This window comes from Motacilla alba, chromosome 7, assembly GCF_015832195.1.
Source record: "Motacilla alba alba isolate MOTALB_02 chromosome 7, Motacilla_alba_V1.0_pri, whole genome shotgun sequence".
Classification (NCBI taxonomy): domain Eukaryota; kingdom Metazoa; phylum Chordata; class Aves; order Passeriformes; family Motacillidae; genus Motacilla; species Motacilla alba.
In genome coordinates this window covers 34,232,580-34,260,276 of record NC_052022.1, presented here as the reverse complement: position 1 = coordinate 34,260,276, position 27,697 = coordinate 34,232,580, and the positions used below count along the sequence as shown (strand labels likewise).

The following is a 27,697-nucleotide window of genomic DNA, read 5'->3' as shown; positions in this document are numbered from 1 at the left end:
GTTTATCTTTGTAAGGGTTAAAAAAAAACTTTTTCTATGAAAAAACTGGCTGGTTTTATAATAGTCATTCTTAAGGACCAGGCAAGGCAGGATCAGCAGTTTTGCTTGGCACATGCTCCATGCGGGACAGTGCTTTAATCACACATCTCCCTGCTCATTCCTTTTAGCAGCAGATTTTGTCCTTGGATACATTATTAGCCTCTCCTTTCTGAAATCTTCTGGCATGGCAGGTCCCAGGGTCCTGCTGGTCCTGATCCAAATGGAGATAAGGACTGCTAGTAAAATCAGCAGAAGTGAGGAATCTTTTTCTCTTTTCTCTCAGTCCCAGCCCAGGAGGCAAGGGGGACAGGACATGTATATTATTGTTATACTTGCTGACTCTTTAAAGACACAGCACCATCTGTATTTTAACAAAGAAAAATGGAAAAAGACCAGAAGGATTCACTCCTAGACTAACTCTTCTAAAGCAGCCCGGATTACAGGTTAGTGGGGAGGCAATACCCAGTAACTGTGGCTGCTCAAACTACTAGAGGGATCCAAGCTTTCATTTTCATACAAATTTTTCATTCAGGGTATGCTCTGTGAAAATTACTCCAACAGTTTTCTTATAATCTGTAGTTAAAACCCTAGACATGATGTGTGCTGATAAGGAATGTCAAAATCGGTGGGGCTTTCTACTCCTAATTACCAACCTTGCATGGTCAATTGTTTTCCCTGCATCCCATTACTTTTGTTATCCACACACTCTCCTCTTCATTTGTCAGGGCCCTGTCCTCTGTCAGCTGTGTGTGACAGAGCCTGAATGCTAAGTGGGACAAAGTCCTATTTTCCTCTCTCAGCATGTGAAGCAACTGACCTTGTTAAACTTGCCACTTAGGGAAATGGCCCCCTCCTGTGCTTGCTTAAAAGAAGTTCTTATCCCTTTTGCCTCCTAATTGGGAATTACAGTTTTCAGCTGGATGGTGTGCTCATGCTGTAAGGAATATAAAGGGTTGGACCTCTGAAAAAGTCATTAGCATTTGCTTAGAGGATGATAAATAGCTGCTCACTCTTGGCAGTTTTAGAATGTCCTATCAAGTTGATTGTGAGTAGTTATGAAACAAATTACAGCGTTGTTTTGGTTTTGTAGGAAGTGTTGTAACAGGCAACTGTTGCTAATTAAAGGGGCTCACCAAACTCCCTGATTAAAAAAGTCACATATTTGCCAAGGTCCTAGCAGAAATCCAAGTAGCCAAAATGAATGTTAGGGAGCTCTGTATCGCATTCCTCACTGTCACAGCAAGTCTGAGCAATCAAGGCCATCTTTTACATCAGAAAAACACCAAAACCCTAAAGCAGCTGTACGATTTAATTCCTATTTTTTTCTCCCTTGTTTTGCAGGCCTGTATGAATTTCAATGACAGTGGTGCTTGTGTCACACAGTGCCCCCAGACCTTTGTGTACAACCCCACCACCTTCCAGCTGGAGCACAATCACAATGCCAAGTACACCTACGGGGCTTTCTGCGTCAAGAAGTGCCCACGTGAGTGCTCTGTTACCTGCCCTGCTAGCTGCCTTCTCTCATGGGGAGCTGCAGTGCATTTCAGGAGCCTTAAATCCAGGGAGACAATGAGAGCTGAGTGCAGAGCACCATCTCTCCAGTCACTCCACATGTGCTTGCAGCCTGTAATAACTCAGGTGATGACTAAAGGCAGTGGCATTCTGTGCTGCTGACAGTTGCCAAGGATCCTAGAGTGATTTTCCTGAAGAAAGGTGGTTTCTGTTTTCCTGGTCAACTGCTTGTTACAGTCATGCTTTAGATCAGTATTTGCAAATTCCAAAATAGTGGAAATAAGTAGTTAAAATAGTGGGATTGTAAAAAGGCATGAATTTTTGTTTCAGAAAAATAACAGTCCACCACCAGCACCTGGTACCAAATGCTTCCATGATATTGATGTCCCTAAGTTGGAGTAATGATGATTTGACAGAAAGTTACCCTGAGCAGTTCTGTCCCAATGAGGAATAAACTTGTAATACTGACAGGAATGCAGTCTTAAAACTCCAGAGTAAAATTAGAGGGGAAGAGGGAGTAAAAAAAAAGAAGAATTCCATGCATGTCAAAATCCACATGATTCTGAGATACCAGCCAGATGACAACAAGTAACAGAAAAAATTATAGGCTCATCACTTACACAGTCTTTGGATCTGCTGGTTTAATTGGAAAGAATAATAAAGATAGGGAGAGCAAGAATACTTTCATTCCATAAAGGTTTACAGTTGTGCATTAATTATTTTGTCCATAAATTATGTGTAAGAAGGACGGCTGATCTACATTTAATGGAGCCATAATTCAACCCAGCCCAAAATCCCAATTTTGAATCTCTGTGGAGGACTGACAGCAGCCAGGGGCTGTGACCACCTGGGCCTAGTTCTGCCTGTAATAGTGGTGGGTTTGCTGAAGCAAGATTGGTTTTAAAGAACCTGACATCATGCACTATAAGAGTTATAATTCTTTGCCCAAATACTTCATTGAACATGTACTTTTTTTTCCCCCTTTCTTATCAGCATTATCATTTAGTTAAGTAGGATCAGTCTGTATTCCCTTTGGTTCTTGTTTTACGGGGAAAAAATTGAAATACGTGTCATTGTCCTGTGCACTCTTTTATCCCAGGTGTATATTGTATGCATTAAAAAGACAGGACAGACCATCTTGTTTTATTTATCTCCAATTACTGCAGCTTTTTTTTTTCCTACAAATAACAATAAAGCTAAATGGGGGGAGAAAGAGGCCTGACAAAAATGGATTTTTATATGTCTCTGTTAATGTGCCTATCCTGCCTATACACTTCTGAAAACACAGACCTTTGAATGTTAATGTCACTGGGAAAGTGCTAAGGTAACAATAGTTCCAAAACACACCCAGCTTTTATTCACTTGCTGCCAACATCTCCTTTTTCTTTTCAGACAACTTTGTGGTAGATTCCAGCTCTTGTGTCCGGGCATGTCCGAGCTCCAAGATGGAGGTTGAAGAAAATGGTATTAAGATGTGCAAGCCCTGCACTGACATTTGTCCTAAAGGTGGGCAGTGGTTCAGTATAAATTTATTTGTAAGTAGTCTACACAGGGTGCTGTTTTAGCAGGAATTACCCTTCATGAGTGTGTTGTAAAATATGAATAGCCTTTGAATACCCACCAAAGTTTGAGCTATGTAGGTTGTGTGTCAAGTACATACAATACAGTGAAAATTTATTAAGTTGTAATGGCAATATAACCAAACCAATTACTTTTTAGTAGATACAAATGAAGGGGATTTCTGTGTTGGTTTTAGAAAAATCTGCAAGAATTTTTCATTGCGTTATTTTAATGACAAGTGTTTCCTGGAGGTGTTTGAGCATTTTCCTTTTGTCATTCTAAAGGGGACCATGCAAAAACCCCTAACTTCAATGTCTGGGATGTCTCACATTTGTCAATACAGCATTAGGTTTACATTTCATTCCTCTGTCTCTGCTTTCCCAGAATCTTCCACTCCCTTTCTCAGTGTCTCAAACACAGACTAGTAATGGTTCTGTTGATATCTGTAGATTACTTTGCTGTTCTGGACTCCAGACTTTCTGCTCCCTGCTTGAAGCTCTGCAGGGCAAAGCATCATAGGTTTTTCTACATGGCCCTATGCCACTTTTCAGTGCTAATGGAAGCCACATCTGGCTTAATCGTGGTAAATAATTTTTGTTGTTGTTGAATAGATGGCTTTCTTCCTGAGAAATTAAGGAATTCCATACCTGTGTTTTTTCATGTATAAAACTATCACATGTTTGTAAAAGCTTCTGCTGGTAGCTGCCATTTGAGGAGCCCAGTCAGGAAGACAGAATACATTGTACAGTTGAAGTCATGAGGGATTTGTTCCTGGATGCATCCTGTGTCCCAGAAACTGCAGTAAATTACATAGGCAGGCTGCACAGAGAAGTTTCCTCACTGGTTTCCAGTTTCTCCAGGTACCAGTAACTTGCTGATTGAGCTGATACATAACAAGTTATTTACCTTTTAAAGGGCCCTATGGTATGGATGGTTAAGTCCACAAATCCACCAGAGGAGGGGACTCTGTGATGCCTTGAGAAGGCTGACCTAGAACAGAGGCCAGACAGAGTTAAAGAATAAAGTAGGGATTTATTGAAAGGCCTCCATGGATCCACCTTGGGCAGCACAAGAGCCCAACCAGGGGTACACTCAAGATGAACCGGAATGGTCACAAAATGACAACTGGTCACGGGGTCTCTCACTTTTATAAGTTCTGCTCTATTTGCACATTGGAGTTAATTGTCCAATTACAGCTTTAGGTTATGAAGTCCCATCCTTCCTGTTTTTCTCTCCTCACTTTACCATTGTTTATGCTCTTGGGCCTGAGATTTGTATCATTTGTCCTTGGTCCCCAGCTAGAGAAGGAATTGTTTTGTCTCCCTACTCTGTGAAGAGAGCTCACCATCCCCTAACATGAAGCTCACAGTTACACACTAAAGCAGCACAGAATCTGAAAAATATAAAAGCTAAAACCTGAGGCAGCATTTCCCCCCAGCAATGTTAGGTCCCTCAGTTTCTGCAGTGCCCAGAAGATGCACCAAGAAATGGCAAGGCTGGGCTGAGTGGGATTTTGTGTGCTGGGATTTTGTGTGGCTGATACTCACCTTTATATCCCATGTGAAATACCTTAACCTGCATGCCAGGGTGCTGTGGCAGGTACTGTAGCTCACTGGTTTGAACTGGGATGTGCTTCTTTGGGAATATGGGTCAAGGATGCTGTTTGAACACTTCTTTGCTGAATGAGGTGAAGACTGTGTCTGTAAGGCCAACATGTTCTGATTCAGGAATTGTTTTCCCCAGTTCTTTACACAAAATCTTTGTTTTGGCAGCCTGTGATGGCATTGGAACAGGGAGTTTGGTGTCAGCTCAGACAGTGGATTCCAGCAACATTGACAAGTTTGTAAACTGTACCAAGATCAATGGCAACCTCATCTTCCTTGTCACTGGGATTCATGGGTAAGTGACAAAATGTTAAGATGTTATGTCATGGTACCAGCTGAAACAATTGCTCCTACCTCTTAATGATGGCTGCAAGCTTCTTTTATGCAATAGCAGATCCAGGATAAATTAGTTTTCTGCCTTCCATTGTGAGGAAAACCATTGTCTTGATTCGTAAGATTTAATCTCTAGGAAAAGAAAGGACAGATTGTTTGCACTAAAAAGAAAAAAAAAGACAACTGTGATTCTCTGGTTACTTCATGAGGTCCTCAATACTGGCTTACAGTAAAGGCTGATTAGAGAATAGAAGGGAGAAAAAGTTACCTTCCATGAGTTTGTTTAAATTTTGTATGGCAATAACATGCAGAGAGGCAGCCTCTCTTAGCAGAGCTTGTCATAGTCTGGGTGGCTGTCAGTGCACACACATGCACAAATGCTGCCCTCTTGTCAATCAGTTTTGAAGAATCTACTCAAGTTTCAGTTGTAGAGGCACCCAGAATTCACTGGTGTATAAATCCAGTATTTTGGTTAAAATTTTGCTTATTATAATAGAGCCAGAAAAACATCAAATATCACATGGCTCTGCTCTGGCCAAATGACCCACTGAGAGGCTGGATGGAGACCTGTTAAATCTCACAGGACAGGAAAAAATCAAGTGAATACAAGACAAGCAGCTAGAGCCCACGAGCAATCTTGTGTGGATTATTCCAGTGCATTACATGAAATTTAATTTTGAGTAGAAGAATTGCTTTTGCAGGAAAAATTATATTAGCTCATTTAAAATTCTATTTAAATTAAAAGAACCAAAGCTAACCTTGAATAAAATTGTACTTGTCTGAAAAAATTGTAAATTTGGACTCTAAGCAGAAAGGTAGAATATTCTGTTCTATTTTACAGAAGATAAGGACAAGTAATGTTGAAAGTGTGTAGCACTTTGTGTCTCATCCTTGATGAAGAAAACTCACTTTAGCAAGCCTAAAGTATGAGGGCACTGAGTTCTGCAACCCAAAATTTTTGTGCAGCATTAGCAGAGGTTAAAAGAAGAGAAGACTTGAGAATGAATGAAAAAATCTAGATTTCTGGAACAGCTTTTTTTTATTTAAAGTTTCAATGACATTTTGCAAACCAGCAATATGAAAGGGAAACTTAAAAAATGACACTGACTACACAAGTAGTTTGTTATATAAATGGACAGGATAGAGAAACAACAATTTTACTTGTTTCCTCTCCAACGTTTACTTCACTTTTGTCACAAATTCATTTATTCATGGTGAACTGCAAATTTTAGAGTATGAATTTTTAGTGTTTTAGATTGTAGGGACTTAAAATCTGGTTCTCTGGGGAACTGGAAGACTTTTGGTGGTACCAGAGAATAATTTCAATGAAAAATGCTGGATATATTTTTTTGTTGTTGTTTCCATTGGAAATGGTGCTGTTGCAATTAATCCTGTCCTGTGTTTTGATCCTGTGGTTCTGTAGCCTAGCCCTTTCCTGAGCACATGAACTTCAAGTCTTTGTGAATTTGTTATAATTTATGTAAATATATATATGTAATTATGAATGTTTTATACACATCTACTTAAAGTCATTAAGATATATATTATTCTACAGTTTTATATGTTGATAAAACAGCAGACATTTGGCTGTTTAAGGGGTTTAATTGTATATCTGCCTCTTTAAAGCTATTTTATCTTCAGAATTTAGAGGTGAAATTCAGCTGCCTCATGTTTATTGCAGGCAAGGGTTTTCCTTTTTTGATGGTAATGCAGTTTGAAAGCAAAGTGCTGTGTTTCTGTTAGGTAGTCAAAACTTGTTATTTAGTTTTCTGAGAGCCCCACATTGTTAAAATGCTTTTGATGCCTCTGTGGCCCACTGGGCTTTTTTGTTAATGTTCTAGAACTCCTTTTGTTGCTGCTCAGGGTGGTTAGAGGTGACCCCAGCAGTGTGTCACCTCACAGATTTGGGAGTCCTGTCCCCAAAGACAGCCAGGTGCATCCACCTGCACGTTTCAGTTGGATCATGTGTCCTGGAAAGCAGAAGGGGGAGAGGAGGAAATGTGTCCTTCATATTTATTGGGGATGTTTCCTGCTCTCAGAAAACACACAAAAATACCATAACATGCTATTGCAGAGGAATTTTGGTTTGGTTTAAGCTTCTAGTTAACTTTTAAATAGGGGAGGAAAGTAACATATTTACTAAATGATGGCGCTCTCGAAATCAAGGTCAGCTTCATCTTTTTACACTATGGCATGTCTGCGTTTAAAATTTTTAATTTTTGGAGGTTATTTAATTTCTCATTGACAAACTTGCTTGGCAAGGACCAATACTTTTAGAGATTCCTTGTTCAACACCTTCTAAAAAGTGTTCCCTTTAAATGCCATGTGTCAGGAGCTGCTGGCGTGCTCTTAGCTTAATTTTGCTTATAGCTTGTCACTCCTTTTAGGAGCAGCTTTGTTAGTCCTGGTATACACTCCTGGAAAAAACACTGAAAATTCATCATTCCTTTAGGAAGGTCATCATGGTTGTTTAGAATTCCTTAATTTTCCATAGCATAAATATTTGCTAAAACATGAATGGGTTGAGCCTTTATGTTCCTTCAAGATGACATGGGAAAGTTACACACAGATCTGCAGGACCAACAGGCTGAAGAAGCTTGGTGCATATCCCCATAAAAGCAAAGTGTTGAGCACCTTAATGCTGTTTCCTACATGGTATGGCTTTGAGAACCTGATCTTTTCTTATTTAGAGTGTCTCATTGTGTGATTTTAATCTTTCAGAGACCCGTATCACACGATCGCTGCCATCAATCCAGAGAAATTAAATATCTTCCAAACAGTGAGAGAGATAACAGGTAACACACTTCTGATCTCCTATAATCTGCGTTAATTAATGAATTCATTCTCACTGTGCATTTATAGTTGTCATGTGTTGGGTTTTCTGAAGAACACAAGGTACTTGTTTTTCATTAAGCTCACCACGCTGTCATTTTTATGGAAGTTTAATACAGAAAACTTCAGTATCAGTTGATTTTCTCAACTGTGTTGTCCTTTGAATACAGGTTGCCCATTATGGCAGATGCTAAGTGGCCAAAGATCTTGGTGCCATGTTAGCAAAGTAGGACAAGTGTTGCAAGGGAGGGAAATGTGAGGAAAATGGTGCTGGAATGTGGGAAACCATTTTCTTCAACTGAAAGCGTTTGAAAGTTCTAGTCTGCTTTTACAGCTCCTTCCCTTGTTCTAACAGAAGATGCTGCTGCAAGTTAGCTTTTGTAATTTAAAGGCAGGTGTGTAATGTGGTGGTGAGTGGTGTTGGTGTGTCCCATTTTTTGTGACTTTTCCATGGGGCCGTAGAACTGTGGGTCCTCAGTACTTTGTTTTCTTGTTTCACCATGCAGGGGACAGGGAGGGAGATGATACAGCTCTGAGTTCTCATTTGATTTCTGATTATATAGAGGTAGGGAAATGCAGAAAAACTGTTCTATTTCATGCACAAAAAACCCCACCAAAATACCTTTGGGCAGCACAGATGGATTGTAGCTGTGTGGAGCTCAGCATGCTTCACCTCTCAAAAGTAGTGAATTTCAGCAAACAGGTGGGATTAAAAATGAAAGTAAACTCTTAATCTCTTCCTAATGAATATCAAAGATAATCTGGCACCTGGGTGAATGTTATTTGCCATTCCTAAACACAATAATTGACAGTCTCATCCATGCTGCTGAAGTGGAATTACCCCTGTGCTTAACTCTGTGTGCTGCGCTTCAGCCCAGTGCTGAGGCAAAGTCATGGGGAGCTGCTCTCTCTGGAGGTCTGTGCAGCACAACACAGCTTGAGGACTTTCCAAGTCTTCACCTTGGAAATTAGGACAAGTTCTTTTTTTTTTTGAAGGAGATGGTGGTGAGCAGCCTGAGAGTCTGCACCTTTCCTTATTTCTTTCTTTTCCTCAAGCTGGCACTGTCTTTCCTTTCTAGGCTAAGCCTGTCCTAACTCACACGTGGCTGAAATAATTTGTGTTCACATGTTTGCCTTTTTCTCCCTCAGGGTATTTGAACATACAGTCATGGCCTGAGAATATGACAGACTTCAGGGTGTTTTCTAACTTGGTTACCATTGGTGGGAGAGCTCTCTACAGGTAAGATACTTCTCTGTGGAGGGAATAATTTTTTTATTAGTTTTCTGTGATTCTTTGTTCAGTAGCAGAGAATGCAACATCCTTTGGGAAGGACATGGTAAATTGATATATTTTTTTCCTCTGTTACCAAGGTGTTCATTATTAGTATCTTTGCTAATCAGTTGTTTATAATGGGTAATACCTTCTCAACATAATTATTTAGAAAACCAATCTTGGTTCACGGCTGTAGCTATTATCACATTGACTGGAACTTACATTTATGGTTTAAAATACCTTGTAAGAAACAGAGTTTAAAAGGAATGAATAATGGAACTTAGCCTCATTATTAGGAGTTTAAATGGTTGTGATGATGCATGCAGGCTCATATGCCCAAACAACAAAGTGGTTTAAAGAAGAGGTAAAAGGTGGAAGAACACTGAAATCGCTGAGACACCTTGCAGGTGAGGTGTTTGTGAGCTCTCTAGTGCCATTTTTACCAGAGATGTTTCGTGTGTCTGTGTGGAAACTCAGATGAAGAAATTGATTTGAAGAGACGAAATGGTGGGGGAAGCACAAGGAGGTACCTGAGTAATTTATACATCAACCCCTGGATCCCCACTTTGGAGAGAGAGTAAATCAGATGTGGGATTCTGCTGGCATCTTAAACAGCAACCTGAGCAGAATATGAACAGCAGTGAAATCTTGAGGTTGAATTACAGCCCTGCATTCTGTTCCAAGGCAGCAATTTTTATTTGGAACAGCTGGAAAACAATTATCATCATTAAAATACAATAACTTAAAGGATGCCCAGAAACTGGATATTGTCTTCACTAATCTTCAGTCATAAAATATGTGCAGTCATTTTCATGTTGTGCAGACAATCATTTACTGTTCCTTTGATGAAGAAAGGCGATAACCACATCTTACAACCAAAGAAAAATGAAATGTAGAGAGTGGGCTACAAAAAAAATCCATGAAAATAACAATTTCTTCCTGTATTACTTGAAATGGCATTCATTTGATGCCTGACAGAAGATGTTTTAATACATTCTCCTTAGCATATAAACTATCCTAGTATTAATGCCATTGAAAGAAAAACCTGAATTATATTCAGTTTTCCTAACAGCACATTGCCTCAAAAAAATCTCTTAATGGATGAAATGAAACTGGTTGAGGAGTTCTGCTGGCTTACTTGGCCTAGTGCTATGAGCATCACAGCTTGTGGTATCTCACTCCTGACAGGACTCATAATTTCCTGGCCAATAGAACTGGATGTTGACTCATAAAATATTTGTGTTACCACAAAATAAAAGTTTTCTGAACAATTCTCAGTTTTTCCAGAAAGATCATCATGACGCTTGGAACTAATTCCAGTTGGCAATTCCCTACCAGATATAATAGGCTGTGCCTTCTGAAGTTAATTCCTATTCTCTCTCACTTTTGTTCTCATCCCAGTGGCCTTTCCTTGCTCATCCTAAAGCAACAAGGCATCACTTCCCTGCAGTTCCAGTCCTTGAAGCAAATCAGTGCTGGCAACATCTACATCACAGACAACAGCAATTTGTGCTACTACCACACTGTCAACTGGACCAGCCTGTTCAGCACACCCAGCCAAAAGACAGTGATCCACAGGAACAAAAGGGCAGAGAACTGCAGTAAGTACCTGCTGCTCCCTGCCACCAGCTCAGCTGGGGGCTTGTGCAGCTCCATGGGCATCAGGGGGGCTGTGGTCACTTACAGCATCCAGGGATTTGGCCCAATCTGAGCAGGAAAATGAAATGTTTTAGGTGTGAACAAAGGAAAGGGAGCAGAGAGAACTCACTGCTTCCTTACCATGATGGGAATATTACAGTTTCATAAATATGAATTCCGAAGGCTGTCAGTGGAGTGTTCATGACTTTACAGCCTTTTCCCTATGTAGTGGGATTAGCATCTTCTGCTTCCCCCACCCTAAGTGGCCCTATCTTATTCCAGAATGGTGCTTTTGGGACTGGTTTAGGTCACCAAGTTCTTCCTTTTCATATTTGACTTATCTGATAAAAAATACTACTTCAGGAAAGCTTGCATGCCAATACCTGAGCTGAGATCATAGTACTGAAAAGCCAAAGAAAGCTCTGTAGCAGATAAAATAACTTGTTTATATAGAAATCAGGCAGCAAATTGCATCAATACAGGCATATTGTAGCAGCAAGGCAGTTCATTTTAAGCATCTGTTAGACTGCTTGCAGGAGAGGAGATTCTTTAAATCGCTGAATGTTTAAGTGATATTGCTGATTTTTGTGCTCTGACCAGCCAAAAATGCTTTGGGTTTTTTCAAGCTGTGGTCCTATTTTTGACTTGCACTTTAGTTCTTTCTTGCTGTTGGTTTGAGGGTGTTTTTTTGTTTGTTTGTTTGTTTGTTTTTTTGAGGAATTTTATTTCTGGTTTTTTCCTCTCCCCTCCCTTTGACGTGCTGTTCTCCTCTGTTTTGAGAGAGTGAATGGCTGTGCTCATCACTACAGTGTAAATGCACCTTCAGTGTTAGGTGAAATGCAGCTGGAGCTTTGTCTGCTGCTCAGTTCCTTTTCTGATCTCTCCCACCATGGGAGAGCCACAGGAAGTACAAAGTCTTGTTTGCTTGATCTCCACATGGTTTAGGTTATGTGGCATTTTAATTATTATTCATTTTATTAGGCTGTTTCTTTACATGCAAGGTAAAAAAGTGAAGTTTAAGGAAATGCTGCGACTTTACTGTGATTGTGCCCCGAGGGTGCAGGGTTTTTCTTCTGCCTCTACATAGAAAGTCAGCTATAAAAATAGAGTATTTATTGGAAAATAGAGGTGCTGCCAAGAATGGCAAATCTGCCCAGGGATGTGGCACTGCTTTTTGCTTTCCCCTGTAGTGTAACAGGATCATGTGGTGAGGAACCACCTAGTTCTGCACTAGTGCTCTCTAACAACTGTGTTTTGTATGGCATGAAGAAAGAATTAGCCCTTCTGAGATTTCCCATATGGAATTTTTGGGGTGACAGAGCAGAAGAAGGAAGAAGCTCAAGTTTTTTTTTTTTTGGCCATGAAAATGTCACTAAGGTTATATTCCCAGATCTGAGAGGTCCCATCTTGCCAGGACATACATGGACTTGTGAACCTTCTGGAGAGCACAGGTTTCCTCTCCACCAGATAGAAAAACTGCTTACTATGGCAGAAAAATCTTGCTCTTGGTTCTCTGTTGTTTTCTTACATCAGATTGGCTCTAGCTGTCTGATTATGATGCAGCATTTAAGGAAAGAACAATCAACTTTCCTTCATTCCCATACCTTTAATATAAAAAGAAACCAAGCAGTAATAAGGTGGAGCACGGGCCTCATGTCTCATACAGGAACGATTGCTCTTTGCTTCAAGGTTTCTGTAACCTCCCTCCTCTGTAACATGTTGGGAGACAATGGGAAATCACTCAGGTGAATTTTGTAAGGTGCTTTTTCCCTTCATGGGGCAGTGTCCCAGTTGTTTCACTGTTTTTGAGAGCTTTGGGACGCAGCTGAGCACAGCGGTTGGAGCATAATCCTGCATTAGTTGTCAGGGCTCCTTTGTCAAACACCTCTTTGCCCTTTCCTGGGATCACTCAGTTTGAATCCCTTTGAAGCTGCCACAACTACTGAAAGATGGGCTTCCAGAGCAAATGGAAACTGGGATGTGCTGTCACATCATCCTCTCACATGTAATGTCTTGTCACTACATTTGCACACAAAGAGAAAACGTAAACTTCATTTCACCTCTAGCTCGGTGAGGATTTCTTATAATACACACTTATCATTTTCCAGGAAGAAAAGTACTCCTACAGACATTTTAGGAGATTTAACACTGTGGGCATCTTAAAGAGGAAATCATATCTCATTTGTTTCCTTTCTAAGCAGTCACAAAGTAAGCTCCAGTACCAAGGGGATGGTTTTAAAAATGGACTCTGACCTGTGTTGATTAAATGGACAGTGTATAATGAACACAGGCCAGGGGCCAAGTGGCTCCAACTGGGAGGCAGTGCAGTCCTAACAGGAACGGTGCCTTTTTCTCTCCAATTAGAGGGCAGTGCAATCCCAACAGGAGCAATGGCTTTTTTTTCCTCTCCATCTGGAGGGCAGTGCAATCCCAACAGGAGCAATGGCTTTTTCTCTCCAGTTGGAGGGCAGTGCAATCCCAACAAGAGCAGTGGTTTCGTCCCTCCAATTGGAGGGCAGTGCAATCCCAACAGGAGCAGTGGTTTCTTCTTTCCAGTTGGAGGCAGTGCAATCCCAACAAGAGCAGTGGTTTCGTCCCTCCAATTGGAGGGCAGTGCAATCCCAACAGGAGCAGTGGTTTCTTCTTTCCAGTTGGAAGGCAGTGCAATCCCAACAGGAGCAGTGGTTTCCTCTTTCCACTTGGAGGCAGTGCAATCCCAACAGGAGCAGTGGTTTCCTCTCTCCAGTTGGAGGGCAGTGCAATCCCAACAGGAGCAGTGGTTTCCTCTCTCCAATTGGAGGCAGTGCAATCCCAACAGGAGCAGTGGTTTCCTCTCTCCAATTGGAGGGCAGTGCAATCCCAACAGGAGCAGTGGTTTCCTCTCTTTGCACATCTGTGTGAGTGAATTGATTAATGTTTGGTGGCCTTTTGAGGGCCAGCATTAGCTGAGAAGAGCTTTGCTGCTGCTTCAGCTCTGCCTGTCATCCAGCACCACTCTGGGCTTTAATGGGTTCTGCTGCAGGTTGGGTGTCTCACTGAACTCTGCAGGATTTCTCGGGTAAGGCCCATGGAGCCAGATGCAATTCTCCAGCACCCTTTGGAGCATCTGAGGGAATTGAGTATTTCATCAGTAAAACTGCAGATGACACCAAGCTGGGAGCCTGTGATCTGCTGGAGGGTAGGAGAGCTCTGCAGAGAGACCTGGAGCAGTTGGATGGATGGGCACAGTCCAGTAAGATGAGGTTTAACAATCCAAGTGCCCAGTCCTGCATTTTGGCCACAAGAACCCCCTGCAGCGTTATAGGCTTGGGACAGAGTGGCAGGACAGTGCCCAGGCAGAAAGGGACCTGGGGGTACTGGTGACAACAGCTGGACATGAGCCAGCAGAGTGCCCTGGTGGCCAAGAAGGCCAATGGCTCCTGGCCTGTGTCAGGAATGGTGTGGCCAGGAGCAGGGAGGTCATTCTGCCCTGTGCTCAGCACTGCTGAGGGCACACCTGCAGTGCTGTGCCAGCTCTGGCCCCTCCGTTTGGGAAGGACCTTGGGACACTGGAGCACATCCAGAGGAGGCAACGAGGCTGGAGAGGGGCTGGGAGCACAAACCCTGTGAGGAACCACTGAGGGAGCTGGGGGTGCTCAGCCTGGAGAAAAGGGGGCTCAGGGGTGACCTTATCACTCTACAGCTCCCCGAAAGGTGGCTGTGCTCAGGTGGGGTTGGGCTCTTTCTCCAGGCAGCACTGACAGAACCAGAGGACACAGTCACAAGCTGTGCCAGGGGAAATACAGGTTGGATATTAGGGAAAAAGTTTTTTAAAGAGTGATAAAGTTCTGGAATGGCCTGCCCGGGGAGGTGGTGGAGTCACCATCCCTGGGTGTGTTTAACAAAGCCTGGATGTGGCACTGGGTGCCAGGGTTTAGTTGAGGTGTTGGGGCTGGGTTGGACTCCATGATCTTGGAGGTCTCTCCCAACCCAGTTATTCTGTCATTTCCAGGACAGGCCAACAGACTGGGGTTTAGGAGAGTTTTCCTTGCACCTTCCACTGCCTGACGGTGAGGGATCTGAGGGCAATCCTCCAGGGTTTCCATTTCTGCCTTTCCCTTATTTTGCCTGTTCTGGACACTGACCCTGCAGATGTTTGGGCACATGCCCACACCTCCTGAGTGCCAAATGAGCCTCACCAGAATGGGGGAGGAGATGTGTACGTAAATATTTGGAGGATCAGAATCCATGCTCTGTGGCAGAAGTACTGTTTGCTTGCACGGTAACCAGCAGGGTGTGACTTGTTAATAAAAAAATCCACCAAAGTTTTGGGTTTTTTTCACATGGCTTTCAGTCAAGAAATCAGTCTAAAAAATGTTAGTTATTATAGCCACTCTCAGATATTTATTATTAATTCTTTGTCAATTTTGAGCCACTATTAGCTTGGGGTTTCATTCCTTTCTATGCAGTTATAGTTAATGGCTTAAAGCAAATTACAGCCAACTTTTTCTATCAGTGTGTAGCTTTTATGAAAACTCATGTAAGAGCTCCCAAGATCTTCTAGCCACCAGTGTATTTAAGTGACTTTTCTGACCTGTCACAAGGTGATGCTGTCTTTTCCATGCCATTTAATGTTGTGTGTTCAGCTGACCCTGCATCAGCGAGGAAATACCTAGCAGTAGCAGGGGGAGTAAAATTTTTGTGGAAAAGTTTGGTCCGTTTTAATGCTTCATCTTTGAGATAATACTGGCAGAATAGACTTTGGGAAAGCTCAGATATATATATTTATACACACACACACATATATATATAAAAAGATTTTTTTTTCAATGAAGAAGACAAACACAACAGACTTCAGCCAGTAGAAAATTCTGTGTTTTCCAGTGTGCAAAATACACTTTATATTCCTCATACCCTCAATTATTTCATCTTGCTGTTTGCACCACTTCTTAACAATGTTCAAATACTCCCCAAATCTTTCACTGCCTCCAAGATAAGGGTTTTTTTTTAATAGATTAAAAACCTGGGCAGACTTCTGTTTCTTTGTAGAATACTGAAAATACAGGAGCAAAACATATGTGTGTGTTTTTAAGTTAAAAAAAATGAAATCCATAATCCCTCCAGATATTCTAGTGCTTTTTGTTGTCTTTCTGAGATGGTGCCATGCAGGGCCGGATTGGGGGTGTACATGGAAGGGATGTGACCTCTCCCTTCTCCACTTCCCTACACACTTTCATGGATAGGAATGTTAGTATCCAAGCTCTTGTGCACAGAGAATGGAGCAAATCACCAAGAAAAGGGTTGGTAGATTTTACCTTTGCTCCATGCTCAAGTGAAAAGTCTGCCTTTTTTTTTCCAGCTTTTTTTGGTTTTTTTTTTGTTTTTTTTTTTTAATGGAACAGTCAGAGGTGAGTCATGTGAAATATGAGTGCACACAAAATAAATGCATGGGAAAAAAAATGTTCTTTTATCCAAAGTTACTTGAGCAATCCTCTTAGCTTTAGTGACACCTGCAGTGTAAGGTGAAACCCTTCTAGGCAAAGGTTGTTAGAGATGTGATTATTATGAATTATATCAATCTAGCCACCAATTAACAACTTGAATAAATGATTACATTCATTATCGGGCATGATGTAAAGCTAATTGAAGTCTGCAGGAGTTTTCCTATTCCGTTTATGGAGCTTTGGATCAGGCCCAGAAGCATATAGCCAAATAAAAATAATTTTTCTTTTTTTAGTAGGTAATTTTCTCATGTTCTGTTTAGGTTGGGGAAAAACATTGAACCTTTCTGCTTCTAACCTGTGTGACCCCATTAATAAGGAATGAGTCCTCCTTCTAAAATTCCTGACAAAATCCAGTTTCTGTCAAGAACATTATTGTTATTTCCTTCTACATAAGGCCATGTGATGTGCTGGAGCTGCAGAACATGCTCAGCCCATGGAATTGCCAAATAATGTGTCAAAAATTGAAATGTTTCTTTGGCCATCCCCACAATTAAAGAAGAGAAAGGCGAGAGAAATGAGTTTTTATAAGTTGTCAAAACAAGCACTCCCTCCTTGCCAAGATTTTTATGAAAACATTTCAGGAGGAAATCATATTTTTTTTTGTTTCTCTTGCTTTTTTCATAAGACTACGGGGCACTGTGTTGGCTACATTTCAATGGGCTAATCATGATTTTCTTTATTGAAAAGCTCTCTTCTTATTTGTATACAGTTACTCACTGTATTTTTGGAGCTCTCTTGTAATAATATCCCTTGTTATTTGGACAGAAATTTTAGTGAAATACTCTATGCAAATAAATTCTGATCTCAGAGTAGTTTGAAGGGTGAGAAGAATAAAAAGAAAGGAAATCACTAGTAGTAAATCACAATTTCAAGTCACCAAAGAAGGTGAGAAAGCAAACAGGGAACTGCCTTTCTGTGATGAGTGTGGAAAAACAAAATCAGAAGAGCTAGCAATATTCTTAAAATTAAAAATGAGAAATAAAGGGATCTCCAAACCAGGTTAAGTTGTTCTTTGTTGCATGACAAAGGTTTAAAATGAGTCATTGATTAGAAAACAAAAAACATCTGAAACTATTTATATAGTTTGTTTAATTGTAACCAGCACAGTTTCTGGTGCTGTGTTTTTTCTTTTAGTTTTTATTTGCAGGTTCAGGTAGTGGCAGCATAGTGCAACTGCTGACATCTGATAGTTATTACAAAAATGTTACTATGTGTAATAGGAAGTCAGGAGGACAGTAAGGAGAAGCTGAATTTTGTGTCTCTGCTCATCCTGGCTGTGCTGCTCTGGCTCCTTTGACTGCAGCAGCAGAGCTCAGGAAAAGAGGACAAAGCATCTCTCACATGGCCCCATGAGTCCCTCTTGCTGTGCTGGAATCTGTGATAAGTAATACACTTGAAAGCAAACTGAGCACCTGCAATGACTCCTAAATGGAATGACTTTGTATTTGGCTGTTCCTGGTTTGAGCTGTGAGGGAAAAAAATCCAAAAAGATACTTCTGAATGCCTTTTGGATGTTGACATTAGAAACTATATGTGATATAGAAAGAAAAAGAAACATAAATCCCATAAATCCTTTATAAAACATGTTCAGGCTTCTCATGCCTGAGGTTATTTGTGGTGTATTGAGTAAGGAAGTATTGGAGAGGGTGATAGAACTCAAGCAGTACACGTCCTTTTCATTTATTATTCCTCTTAAGTTGTTTCCAATGGTGTAAAAAGCAAACAAGTGTCTGTATTGTTGCCATCTCTGACATTTCAGGTCCTTGCTGGGTTTAATTTGCTCAGTCCAGTGTGTAATCCATTTGTGCAAAACATGGCATTGTGCAAAAATAAATTCAAATAGTTCCTGTCCTTTCACGTGCCAGGGTTAGGTTGAAAGTGCACCCAGATTTCCTTCAGATGCTGGAGAGAGTGTGTTTTCTTTTGCTCTTTGCTCGTTTTCTCCATTGTCACATCATCTAGATATTTACACAGAATAATTTACATAGAATAAAAATGCAGACTTACACTGTTTGAAACAAACTTTCCCTCTCACCCTTAGTTCATTGTGTATTTTCACGTGGGCTTGAGGGTGTTAATATAAAGGTTCTTTGGCTCTTCCGGTGCTTTTGCAGTAAATAATTTTAAAATCATAATTAATGGTGTCTTTCCTTCAATTGTTTCCCTGCTGTCCCTAAGTTTTATTTCAGGGAGTCCTCAATTCATAGGTAGGATTTTATATTTTAGTTTAATAGAACTTTAGTGGAGTCAGACAGTTGATTTTTTTGTATCCTTTCAGTTTTTGGCATTTACCATGTCATGTGTCAGGGAATTTTACAGGTTGATCTTTACTTTCTATGAAGAAAAATCTCAGATTTTAACCCTATTGGATTCCTGTCTCTTTGAATGCCCATGAGGGACTGGGAAGCAGCAGTGAACAATTGTTTCATGCTTACTCACCTCCTCCTTGCCATTCAGGATTTTAGAAGCTTTAATCATGTCCTTTTTCCCCCACCTCTGTTTATTTCTGGTTCAGAAGCTCTTCTCTGGTTTTGATCATGCTTGCAACACTCTTAAATCTTTTTCCTGCTCAGGTTTTTTCTGAAAGGAGCAGATCAGGAGAGTGTACAATATCCAGCTGAGTGCTCTGTGTATTTGTGTTGTGGCACAATAGTGATTTGCTTTTTTCTGTCCTATGATTTGTGGAAAAAATTTTATATAAAAAACTTGTAAAAGTTGTGAAGTAGGTGTGTATTTTTATTTAGTGCTGGATGCATGCAGGATAGTTCTTTAAAGAACCTGTGCACTCTCTGGGAGTCTAGTTTCTTTTTTGTCTTTTAATTTGTTGTATATGTTTGAAGTTTCACAATAGCTTTATATTTATTTATGCTTATATTATTTATATTATATGATTTCTATTTAATTTATATTATATAAAATATATTTGTTATATATAAAATATAAAATGAATAATAAATATCTATAATTATATATACATACATTATTATAAATAGATATATTATTTTAGATCTATTCATATCTATAATATATAAATATAGAGTATATGTATGTATTTATTATAGATATGAATAGTTCTAAAATAATTATAGCAATACAATATAAATTTATATTTATATTATTTTATATTTATTTACTAATTTTGCATTTCAATTTGTTCTAATCAGTTCTTGTACAGAGAGAGCTCTTTGGTTATTTGCTTCTTGTAGTTTCAGTTTTGGTTTGCTTTGTGTAGTTTCAGTTTTGGTTTGCTTCTTGTTTCAAGGTCTAAGGGTCTCTTCTCATATTCTTCTTGGAAGTTGACATTCTTTTTATTTTGTTTGAGGTAGTTTTGTAAGTTACAGGTTTTTTAGGAGTGCAGTAAATTAATTAGACTAAACAAGTTGAACAATTCCAAACAGCACACTTCACTTAAATCTGCAATGGATTTGTAACCCAAGTGAACTCTGACCCTGGGAAATGGGGATGCCCCGGTTACGTTTCCCAGCATGTGGAATGCCTCTGGAATGGTTTCCCCTGGGTTTGGGAGGGCTGTGTGCGTTGCTGACAGCACCCCTGTCTCTGCAGCTGCCGATGGGATGGTGTGCAACGAGCTGTGCTCCAGTGACGGCTGCTGGGGGCCGGGGCCAGACCAGTGCCTGTCCTGCAAGCGCTTCATCCGGGGCAGGACCTGCATAGACTCCTGCAACCTCTACGACGGGTAAGACGCTCCCCTGGCCTTCTCCCCAGAGCTGCTAGCTAGCGTTGCTGAGGACTTCAATGAGCAAATCATTTGGGGTTTGCATTAATCCGTATCTGGCTCCACTGCCAGTATTACTGATTTGGGGTGAAACGTGGCATGGGGTAAGATTTAGGGATTTCTGAATCTGAACTTGTGTGGAAAAGCTTTCCCTGGTATTCCACTGACTAAAGTTTTCATGCAGCATCATCACCTTGCACCTTTTGTATTGCTGGTAACGTGAACAGTTTGATTTAGGTGAAAAGTTACCAAAAACCCCTCATTTTTCCCTACTTGATACCCCTATTCAGAACCATACAATTATATTCTTTCAGATGAGTTGGATTGAGGCCTCTGATAAAGAAATTCTCTGAATAAAGACCCCAAAGTAGAATAACTCCCTCTCTGTTTCATAATGCACTGTATAATTGTACACAAAAATGTAAATTGGAGTTCTTGTCCCTTTTCCTTTTGCTGCTTATACTGGGGGAATACCTCCACAGCACAAGGTGGTTGAATCTGCCTTATGACAGAAAAATAAAGCTGAACTGAGCCAAATGAACTCCCACAAATGCATGAAAATATTTTCAACTCTTCCATCTGGAGAAGGCGTGCAAAACATACTTTGTCAGAGCACAGTTTTATGTGCTTAAAAGCTCCTCTTCTCCCCCTTCACCCCCCAATAAGGAGAGCTACAGACCCCAGTTGTGTAGTCAGTGCACTGGAATAAGTTGGTCCCCCCTTGGTGTCTGTTGCTGCCATGGAGCCTGTCACAGTAAGAGCATGATGAGACTCGATCAGTATGTTCTGTTCTCTATCCATCAGTGGATGGTGTTGACACTTTCCACAGGCTCAGTTCTGTCCTAAATATGTGAAAATATTTATAACCTGGGCTGGGGGAGAACTTTTTGTTTGTGGGAGAGCTCTGCATGTTCATGTTGTAGGACAGCAAAAGTTCTTCAGGGTGGGGTCAAGCTATATTTGACATCTTTTAGTCCTCAGCAGGAAAAATCCACTCCCAGAGCCAGGGAAGGGTGAGCTCAAGTGAGATTTTCCTCAGCTCCATCCTGATGTCCTCAGCAGATCCTAATGGCTGTAGAGGAATGGAGGATGAGCAGTGAACACCTGAGCTCAGAACCTTTACCTGGATGCTGGAGCCCCCCTGAAATGAGTGTGCAGCACATGTGTAACTGGTTAATGCAGCAAGATGGGATCCCTCTGCAAAGCTTGGCTTGGTCCACTCTGAGCCTCCTGCAAAAATTCAGTCTGTCTTTAGTGGGGGAGAAGCAACTTGCTCAGATGTGAATTCATCTTGTCCTGGAAGAAGGTGGGATGGATTGTGTTGGGAGAGTGCTGGAGGTTTGTGGTGAGGGGAAACTGGCAGCTGAAATGTTTGAAGGAAGAAATTCAACCTGCCATCCCTACGTTTTTCCCCCCTTAAAAGTGGTTAGTAAAAAAAGTCACTTGAGTGGTAGTTTCTTGTGGATACATGAAATAAATGAGTAAAAGGATGCACTTTGACATTTTATAGATTGAGACCTCAGTCTAGAATTATTGCTGAAAACATGATGAGCCTTTTGGAGAACAGGCTTTAAAACATGTGTTCATAGAGAGCTACCTGCAACAAGGGCAGCTCTGCCATCAGTGCTCACATGTGGCAAGTGGCTTTCTGAATCTGAGCCACGATCCTGTAGGTGAAAATCAATAAACTAGCAGTTTTGTCCTATTAATGAAGTCTGTATTTCTAAATGAGAGGAAAAACTATGTTTTTTTTAATAAAACTATAAAAAAACCTATATTATAAAACTATTTCTTTTATAAAACTACAGTTTTATATTGGTGAGGAAGGTGTCTCTGCTTCACGTGGCTGTGGATGAGGTGGTGGCCATGACAGGCTGCTGACCTCAGTGCCCCTGAGATCAATTCCATCAGGTGAAGACCCAGCCAGGTGAGCTCAGTTTTGGCCTGGAGTCAGATTTCTCCTAACCTGCCTGCAAACTATTTCCTCAGGGAATTCCGAGAGTTTGCAAACGGCTCTGTGTGTGTGGAGTGTGATCCCCAGTGTGAGAAGATGGAAGAAAACATGATCACCTGCTACGGGCCGGTAAGGACAGAGCCTGTTGTGTTTGTAGGGCTTGGTTTGTGATGGTTCAGGGTAACTTGCAAAAATCTGCTGAAGGACAGGCCTTTCCTGCTTACAGACTTTAAAGCAGCTACTGGAAGTTGGTGAAATAAACCCAGAAAACACACATATTCTGCGTGTAGGGAAGGAATTCTGCTCGTCCTAAATTGGTGCTGGGATTTGCCTTGGACCTGCCTCCTTAAGAAAGTGATTTTAAAAGTGTTCCTTTTCTTTCATAAGTTATCTTAATGCTTTAGTGGTACAGATGCATGCAATTTTTACAGACTGACAGCATGCAGTTGGGGTTTGAGTGCCCTCTTTTATCCCTATTTTCATTCTTTATACCACCCCCTCCCAGAAAAAAGGGGGAGTTTGTCTCAGTCCCTCAGTTTTAACAATATGCTGGGAGGTTTTTTGTACTTAGATAGCCTTTAAGTTCTTTTGATAGATAATGTTTTTCATGCTCCCTAAATGATGGTTAGCTCTTTCTCACCTTTATAATGGCCAGTAACTTTTCTTTCAAAGATTATTGCTCATTTGGGAGGTAGAAATTGTCTCTTTCTTCTAGTTTTTTTGTGTATTGCCAAGATTAAAAGTCACAAGTATACTGGAAATAAGGAGCTGTATTTTAGGCTCTTCATAATTGAGAAAATGTAGCCTGTAATTTATTTCTTTATTTCTGTGACTTACTTACTGAATGGAAAAAAGGAAGACATGATAATTTTTCTTACACTACTGTGTTTTTCTGCAATACAGCCATAAGGCAAGAAGCTGATGTTTGAAGTGTTCAGCCCATCAGGGAAATTTGGATTTGTTGCAGGGCTTATGGACATAAATCCTAGGCCAATGCTCAATCTGAGTTAGTCATACACTGGCTTATCACAACAGCTTTAAAATTTTACTTTTACATTGTCCAGGAGTCTTGGTTTGTTGTTCTTCATGTGTACTAAGGAGGAGACCTTGTAGTCATTTATCTTGTAGAATGAAGGGCCTTGTGGTCTTTCATTCTTGCTGTGACCAGATGCCATGTGCAGAATGCTTGTGGAAAATAGTTTTGGGGTGCAGAGGCAGGAGATCCCACTGAAGGCTTTGCAAAGGTGGTTCGGTACTGAATAGTGTAGCAGGAAGTTTCTCAGCATTGAAGTGGGCACTGACTTCACTGTATTAAGCACACCAATAATATTAAGAAGCTCTTCTAGAAGTTGGTATTTAGTCTTGCACTCTAAAGAAGAAGCTAATGGCCAAAAGCACCAGGGTTTATCTGTCTGCTGCTCCCTACCAGAGGCTGGAGCCATGCAGGTAATTCAGCTCCTTGGGAAGAGAAGCTGCTGCGGGTGTTGCTGTGCGTGCCAGTGCAACCCCAGTGCAGCAGGAAAGGACACAGTAACTTGAATGCACTGCTTTTCTTTCTTCCGTGCTCTCCAGGGACCTGACCACTGCACAAAGTGTTTCCATTTTAAGGATGGTCCAAACTGTGTGGAAAAATGCCCTGATGGCTTGCAGGGGGCCAACAGCTTCATTTTCAAGTACGCCGATGAGGATCGGGAGTGCCATCCATGTCATCCCAACTGCACCCAAGGGTGAGTGCAAGCTCTGCAGGGAGCCCTCCAATCCATGTACTGCTCCTAGCACAGGGTGCTTTATAGCTAGTTAGGCTTAGTAAAGCACTTGTCCCATTCCTGATAAAAGAATGTGCAGTAGGAATTTAATCTTTGATTTTCAGTCTCTCATGGCGTTCAGGTTTTAGTCATGAACACCCAGCAGTTTATCACAAAAAAACACGTTTGAAGACCACAGAGAAGAACCTTCCACAGCAATGCTCTCAGCTTTCCATCTAGACTGGTTTGTAGCAAATGCTGCCATTTCACTTAATTTTAGGCCTGAAAAATGACTTTTTTTTTTTAGTATTTGCTCCTTGACAAAGTATTATGCTCCTTTTTTAGTATTTGCTCTCTGCTACTTGGTATTGGTGAACTAAGCCTGCAGCACTACTGTGAGACAAAAGTGTTACTGCTCTCCCTTCCCTACAGGGACTGATGCACAGAATCACAGAATTTCTAGGTTGGAAGAGACCTTTAAGGTCATCGAGTCCAACCCATGTTCCAAGACCTCAACTAGATCATGGCACCAAGTGCCACATCCAGCTTTTTAAACACATCCAGGGATGGTGAATCCACCACCTCCCTGGGCAGATGATTCCAGTATTTGACCACTCTTTCTGTGAAAAACTTCCTCCTTAATTCCAGCCTGACTGATGCACAGAGTTTGAAACCAGACTTTGTACAGGAGTCTGAGACTGAACATCCATTTCTGAAGTCCTGGTAGAGTGTCCAGAATAATTTATTACACTTGGAATAATACAGCCCATGAGTCTGAGCCAGAATTAAGAACCTGTACAACACAACAACAACAGTCATGTGCACACCTATAGTTTTGCACAGGCCATGTAAGTTACTACTGCCTTTTCCATGGGGCAGTCCTTGTCCAGCACACAAGGAGAGAAGAAGAGGCAGCAATGGGAAAAAGAGAAAACATCAGCCAGTGAAATAATCTTCAACAAGAGGCTCTTATTGTTTAGCAGCTAAAATTAAACCAGTAAATTATTCAATGTAATCTTGGTGTCAACAGCTGTTGCCATTCAAAATGAGACCTTTTGCTGGTTTTGCAAATCTAATTACAATAGAGCCATTAGGGAAATGAGAGGGAGATCACAGAGACACAGCCAGGATCTGTTACAGATTTTTCTCCGCCCCAGACCCTTTAAATCAGTTATGCAATAAGAAAAACGCTGCTACTGTGGAAGAAGAGGGTAAGAAGAAATGGTATTAAAAGACCAGCTCACTCCAGGCACTCTGGTCCTGGCTTTCATAGATGGAGAAGGTGCCAATGCTGATCTAATCTGACAAAACCACAGATGTGTGATGGATTTACTGTCTGCCCAGCATAGGAAGTGCCTTGCAGCTCTCCTGGCCTCCAGGGAGCAACACTTCATCCTATTCCCTCCTCTTTCCTAAGGAGTTCAAACTGGCCCAGCTGTTTCTAGTGTTTGTGGCCCAACTGTGTTTCTCCTAGACCAGGAAGACAGCAGAAGGTTTTCCATGCCTTTCCACTTCTTCATGGGCATTCATATTTTGTGTTTATTTTTATCTCCCTGGATTGAGAAGGGAGGTTTTTATGTCTTGTGTTGAAAATGTGACATTCTAGTTCATGCACAAATATGAAGGGCATTAGGCAGTTCTAGCTGACCTTGGCACTCCTCATTGGCAACTGTTGCTGATGCTGGGTTCCCTTATGCCAAGTGATGTTGTCCTTTTAATTCTTGGACTTCTGGCTTTCCCTCCTTTTTATTTTGTCCTTCTGATGATGTGAAAAAATGTCCCACAGTGTGCCCATCTCCAGAAAAAGGCCAAGTTAAAGGCTCTCTCCCCCAGTTATGTACACAAAGCCCATGATGTTCCCATCTTCCAGATGAGGAACTATCCCTTTTCCATGACACTAATTTCCCTGTGGAAATATTTATCCTCTTATTAAAAAGTTGTCATGTCTATTCTTAGGTATTTTTTTTTTATCCCTTAGAAAAACAGTGTTCTCTTCCCCCCAAGTCTGGGTAAGCATGGCTTACTATTCTTTTTAGTGTTCCTGGAGACTTTGTGGCATGTGATTATGTTAATGAAGCTATTAATGACTGTCCAAGATGTTTGGGGTTTGCAGGTTGTCCATCTTCTTGCCAACATTGTCAGGGCCTGAATATGCCCACAGAGAGAAGGGAAATCAGTTACTCTCTCCTTTCCTCCTTCAAGGCTGAATTCTCTGGTTTCATACCCTTCCTTTAAGACAGTAATATTTAAATTCCTCTTGGTCGTAATTCTTTACCGAAATAGGTTGTAGAGAGAACACAGCTTGCTATCTGGCTCATGGCTGAAAAGTAGAGAGAAAACTTAATTCTGCTTCATCCCCCACATCTGTTCTCCTGGCTGCCAGATCAAGTGCTGGAATCAAACCAGTGCCCTCTCAGTGCAGCTGGGAAACCCATCCAGAAGGGCTGAGCTGCTGCAGAGCAATGCTTCCCCGTATGGTATTATCAGGTATTATCTCATTCCTGCAGTGCTGCTTGATAAAATAGGTTATTAGTTCTCACATGATGTTTCCAGTCATCCCCACCAGTTGTCACCAAGAAAAGATCTGTCCCACCTCTGTTACCTGTGTTTTGCCACACACTCCATCTTGGCGTTTGCAGAGGACTGCTTTAGGGAGGTTTGCTAGCACCATCCTCCTCCCTTATTTAAGTGTAATGACTGTATCTCTTAATAGGTGTGTAATTATCCAGCCCTGTTAATGATCTTGCTTTGACCAGAAGACCTGTCAGACAGTGACTTCCTTGGGTGCAACAACTGTGCTCCTGCCCTTGTACCCCTGTGATAAGTATCAGCTACTTGCAGCCAGTTTGGAGCAGATCTGAGGCACGTGGGACAGCTATCCCACCTAATTCAAGAGAGTTAGAAAGCATTTGGCACCTCTTCTTGCAGAGTCAGCCAAAACTGAACATTTCCACAGGAATAAAACACTATTACACAAGAGCAAGTGACAGCCTGCTTCCTTGCTGGGCAGGACACAAATGGGAGAGCTCACTGGGCAGCTCCCCTCATCACACAAACATGTTTTGTCACTCAGCTTTTTTGAAGGCAGGCCATTGCTCCTCACCAAAACTCTCTTTTCCTTCTAAGCCATGACCAGAGAAGTCAGGGGAGCTCCAGCAACAGTGTGTGGCCCTGAAAGGATTTGAGGGCAGAAGCACCATGCTGTCTCTAAAGCTTAGGTGTATTTTTAGGAAGGAAGTTTGAATTCCGGATGAAAGAATATTGCAAATACCCTCTGGATAAAAAAAAAAAACCAAACTGTTGCTCTTTTGTTTTACAAAGTTTCCTCCTAGCCCCTGTTCCAGTTCAACTTTGTTCCTCTCACCTGTTAGCTCAGTAGCCCTTGGGTAGAGTTGTCTGATTTTATCCATACCAATAGTTGGGTGACCACCACAAAAAGGGTTTTCTCCTGCCCAGAGTTAATCCACTTACACCATTGTAAAATCAGTTTTGTTTGTTTCCAGTGACCAAGATTTTTGAGAATTCATCTGGTGTGGAATGGCTTTGCTACCCCATATCTGTGCAGTTAAAACCCCATCTTTCAATCTTAAAGAAGGTTGATAAACGACAATATTTCTGGATTGTTCCTGGAAAAAAAATAGTTGTTACTTCAATTTTCAAAACCCCAAATTTCCTTTCAGAGGATGATTATCTATTAAGCTAGGATGAGCTCCAAGTGTAATTTTCTGGATAAGCTGTATTGAACTTTTGTAAGGTACTGAATATATCATTAATGAATTGGCATGTCTCAATTAACCAGTTCATTTTACAGAGCCAACTTGGAAAAGAAAATATCATCCAGACTCCAAGCAGAAGGAACACGGGGTGTGTGAACAGCATGATGTGTGATTGTGTCAGGCTTGTATGGGTCACAAAGCCTGAAATGAAGGGAGTTCCCTCCTGGGGAAAAATACCTGGTGACTTGGGGGTACAAAATACCCTGTAAATA

The 27,697-nt window shown here is 41.2% G+C and overlaps 1 protein-coding gene across 1 annotated transcript in view; it reads left to right on the top strand.

Annotated features, from left to right (window-relative positions):
- ERBB4 (erb-b2 receptor tyrosine kinase 4) overlaps positions 1-27,697 on the top strand; it is a 574,039-nt gene that overhangs the window by 414,693 nt on the left and 131,649 nt on the right. The window contains exons 7-15 of the mRNA XM_038142045.1: positions 1,381-1,522; positions 2,944-3,057; positions 4,884-5,010; positions 7,770-7,843; positions 9,030-9,120; positions 10,555-10,754; positions 19,839-19,971; positions 22,000-22,093; positions 23,537-23,691. Of these exons, the coding sequence (XP_037997973.1) occupies positions 1,381-1,522; positions 2,944-3,057; positions 4,884-5,010; positions 7,770-7,843; positions 9,030-9,120; positions 10,555-10,754; positions 19,839-19,971; positions 22,000-22,093; positions 23,537-23,691 (1,130 nt within the window). The remainder of the gene's footprint in view (positions 1-1,380; positions 1,523-2,943; positions 3,058-4,883; positions 5,011-7,769; positions 7,844-9,029; positions 9,121-10,554; positions 10,755-19,838; positions 19,972-21,999; positions 22,094-23,536; positions 23,692-27,697) is intronic.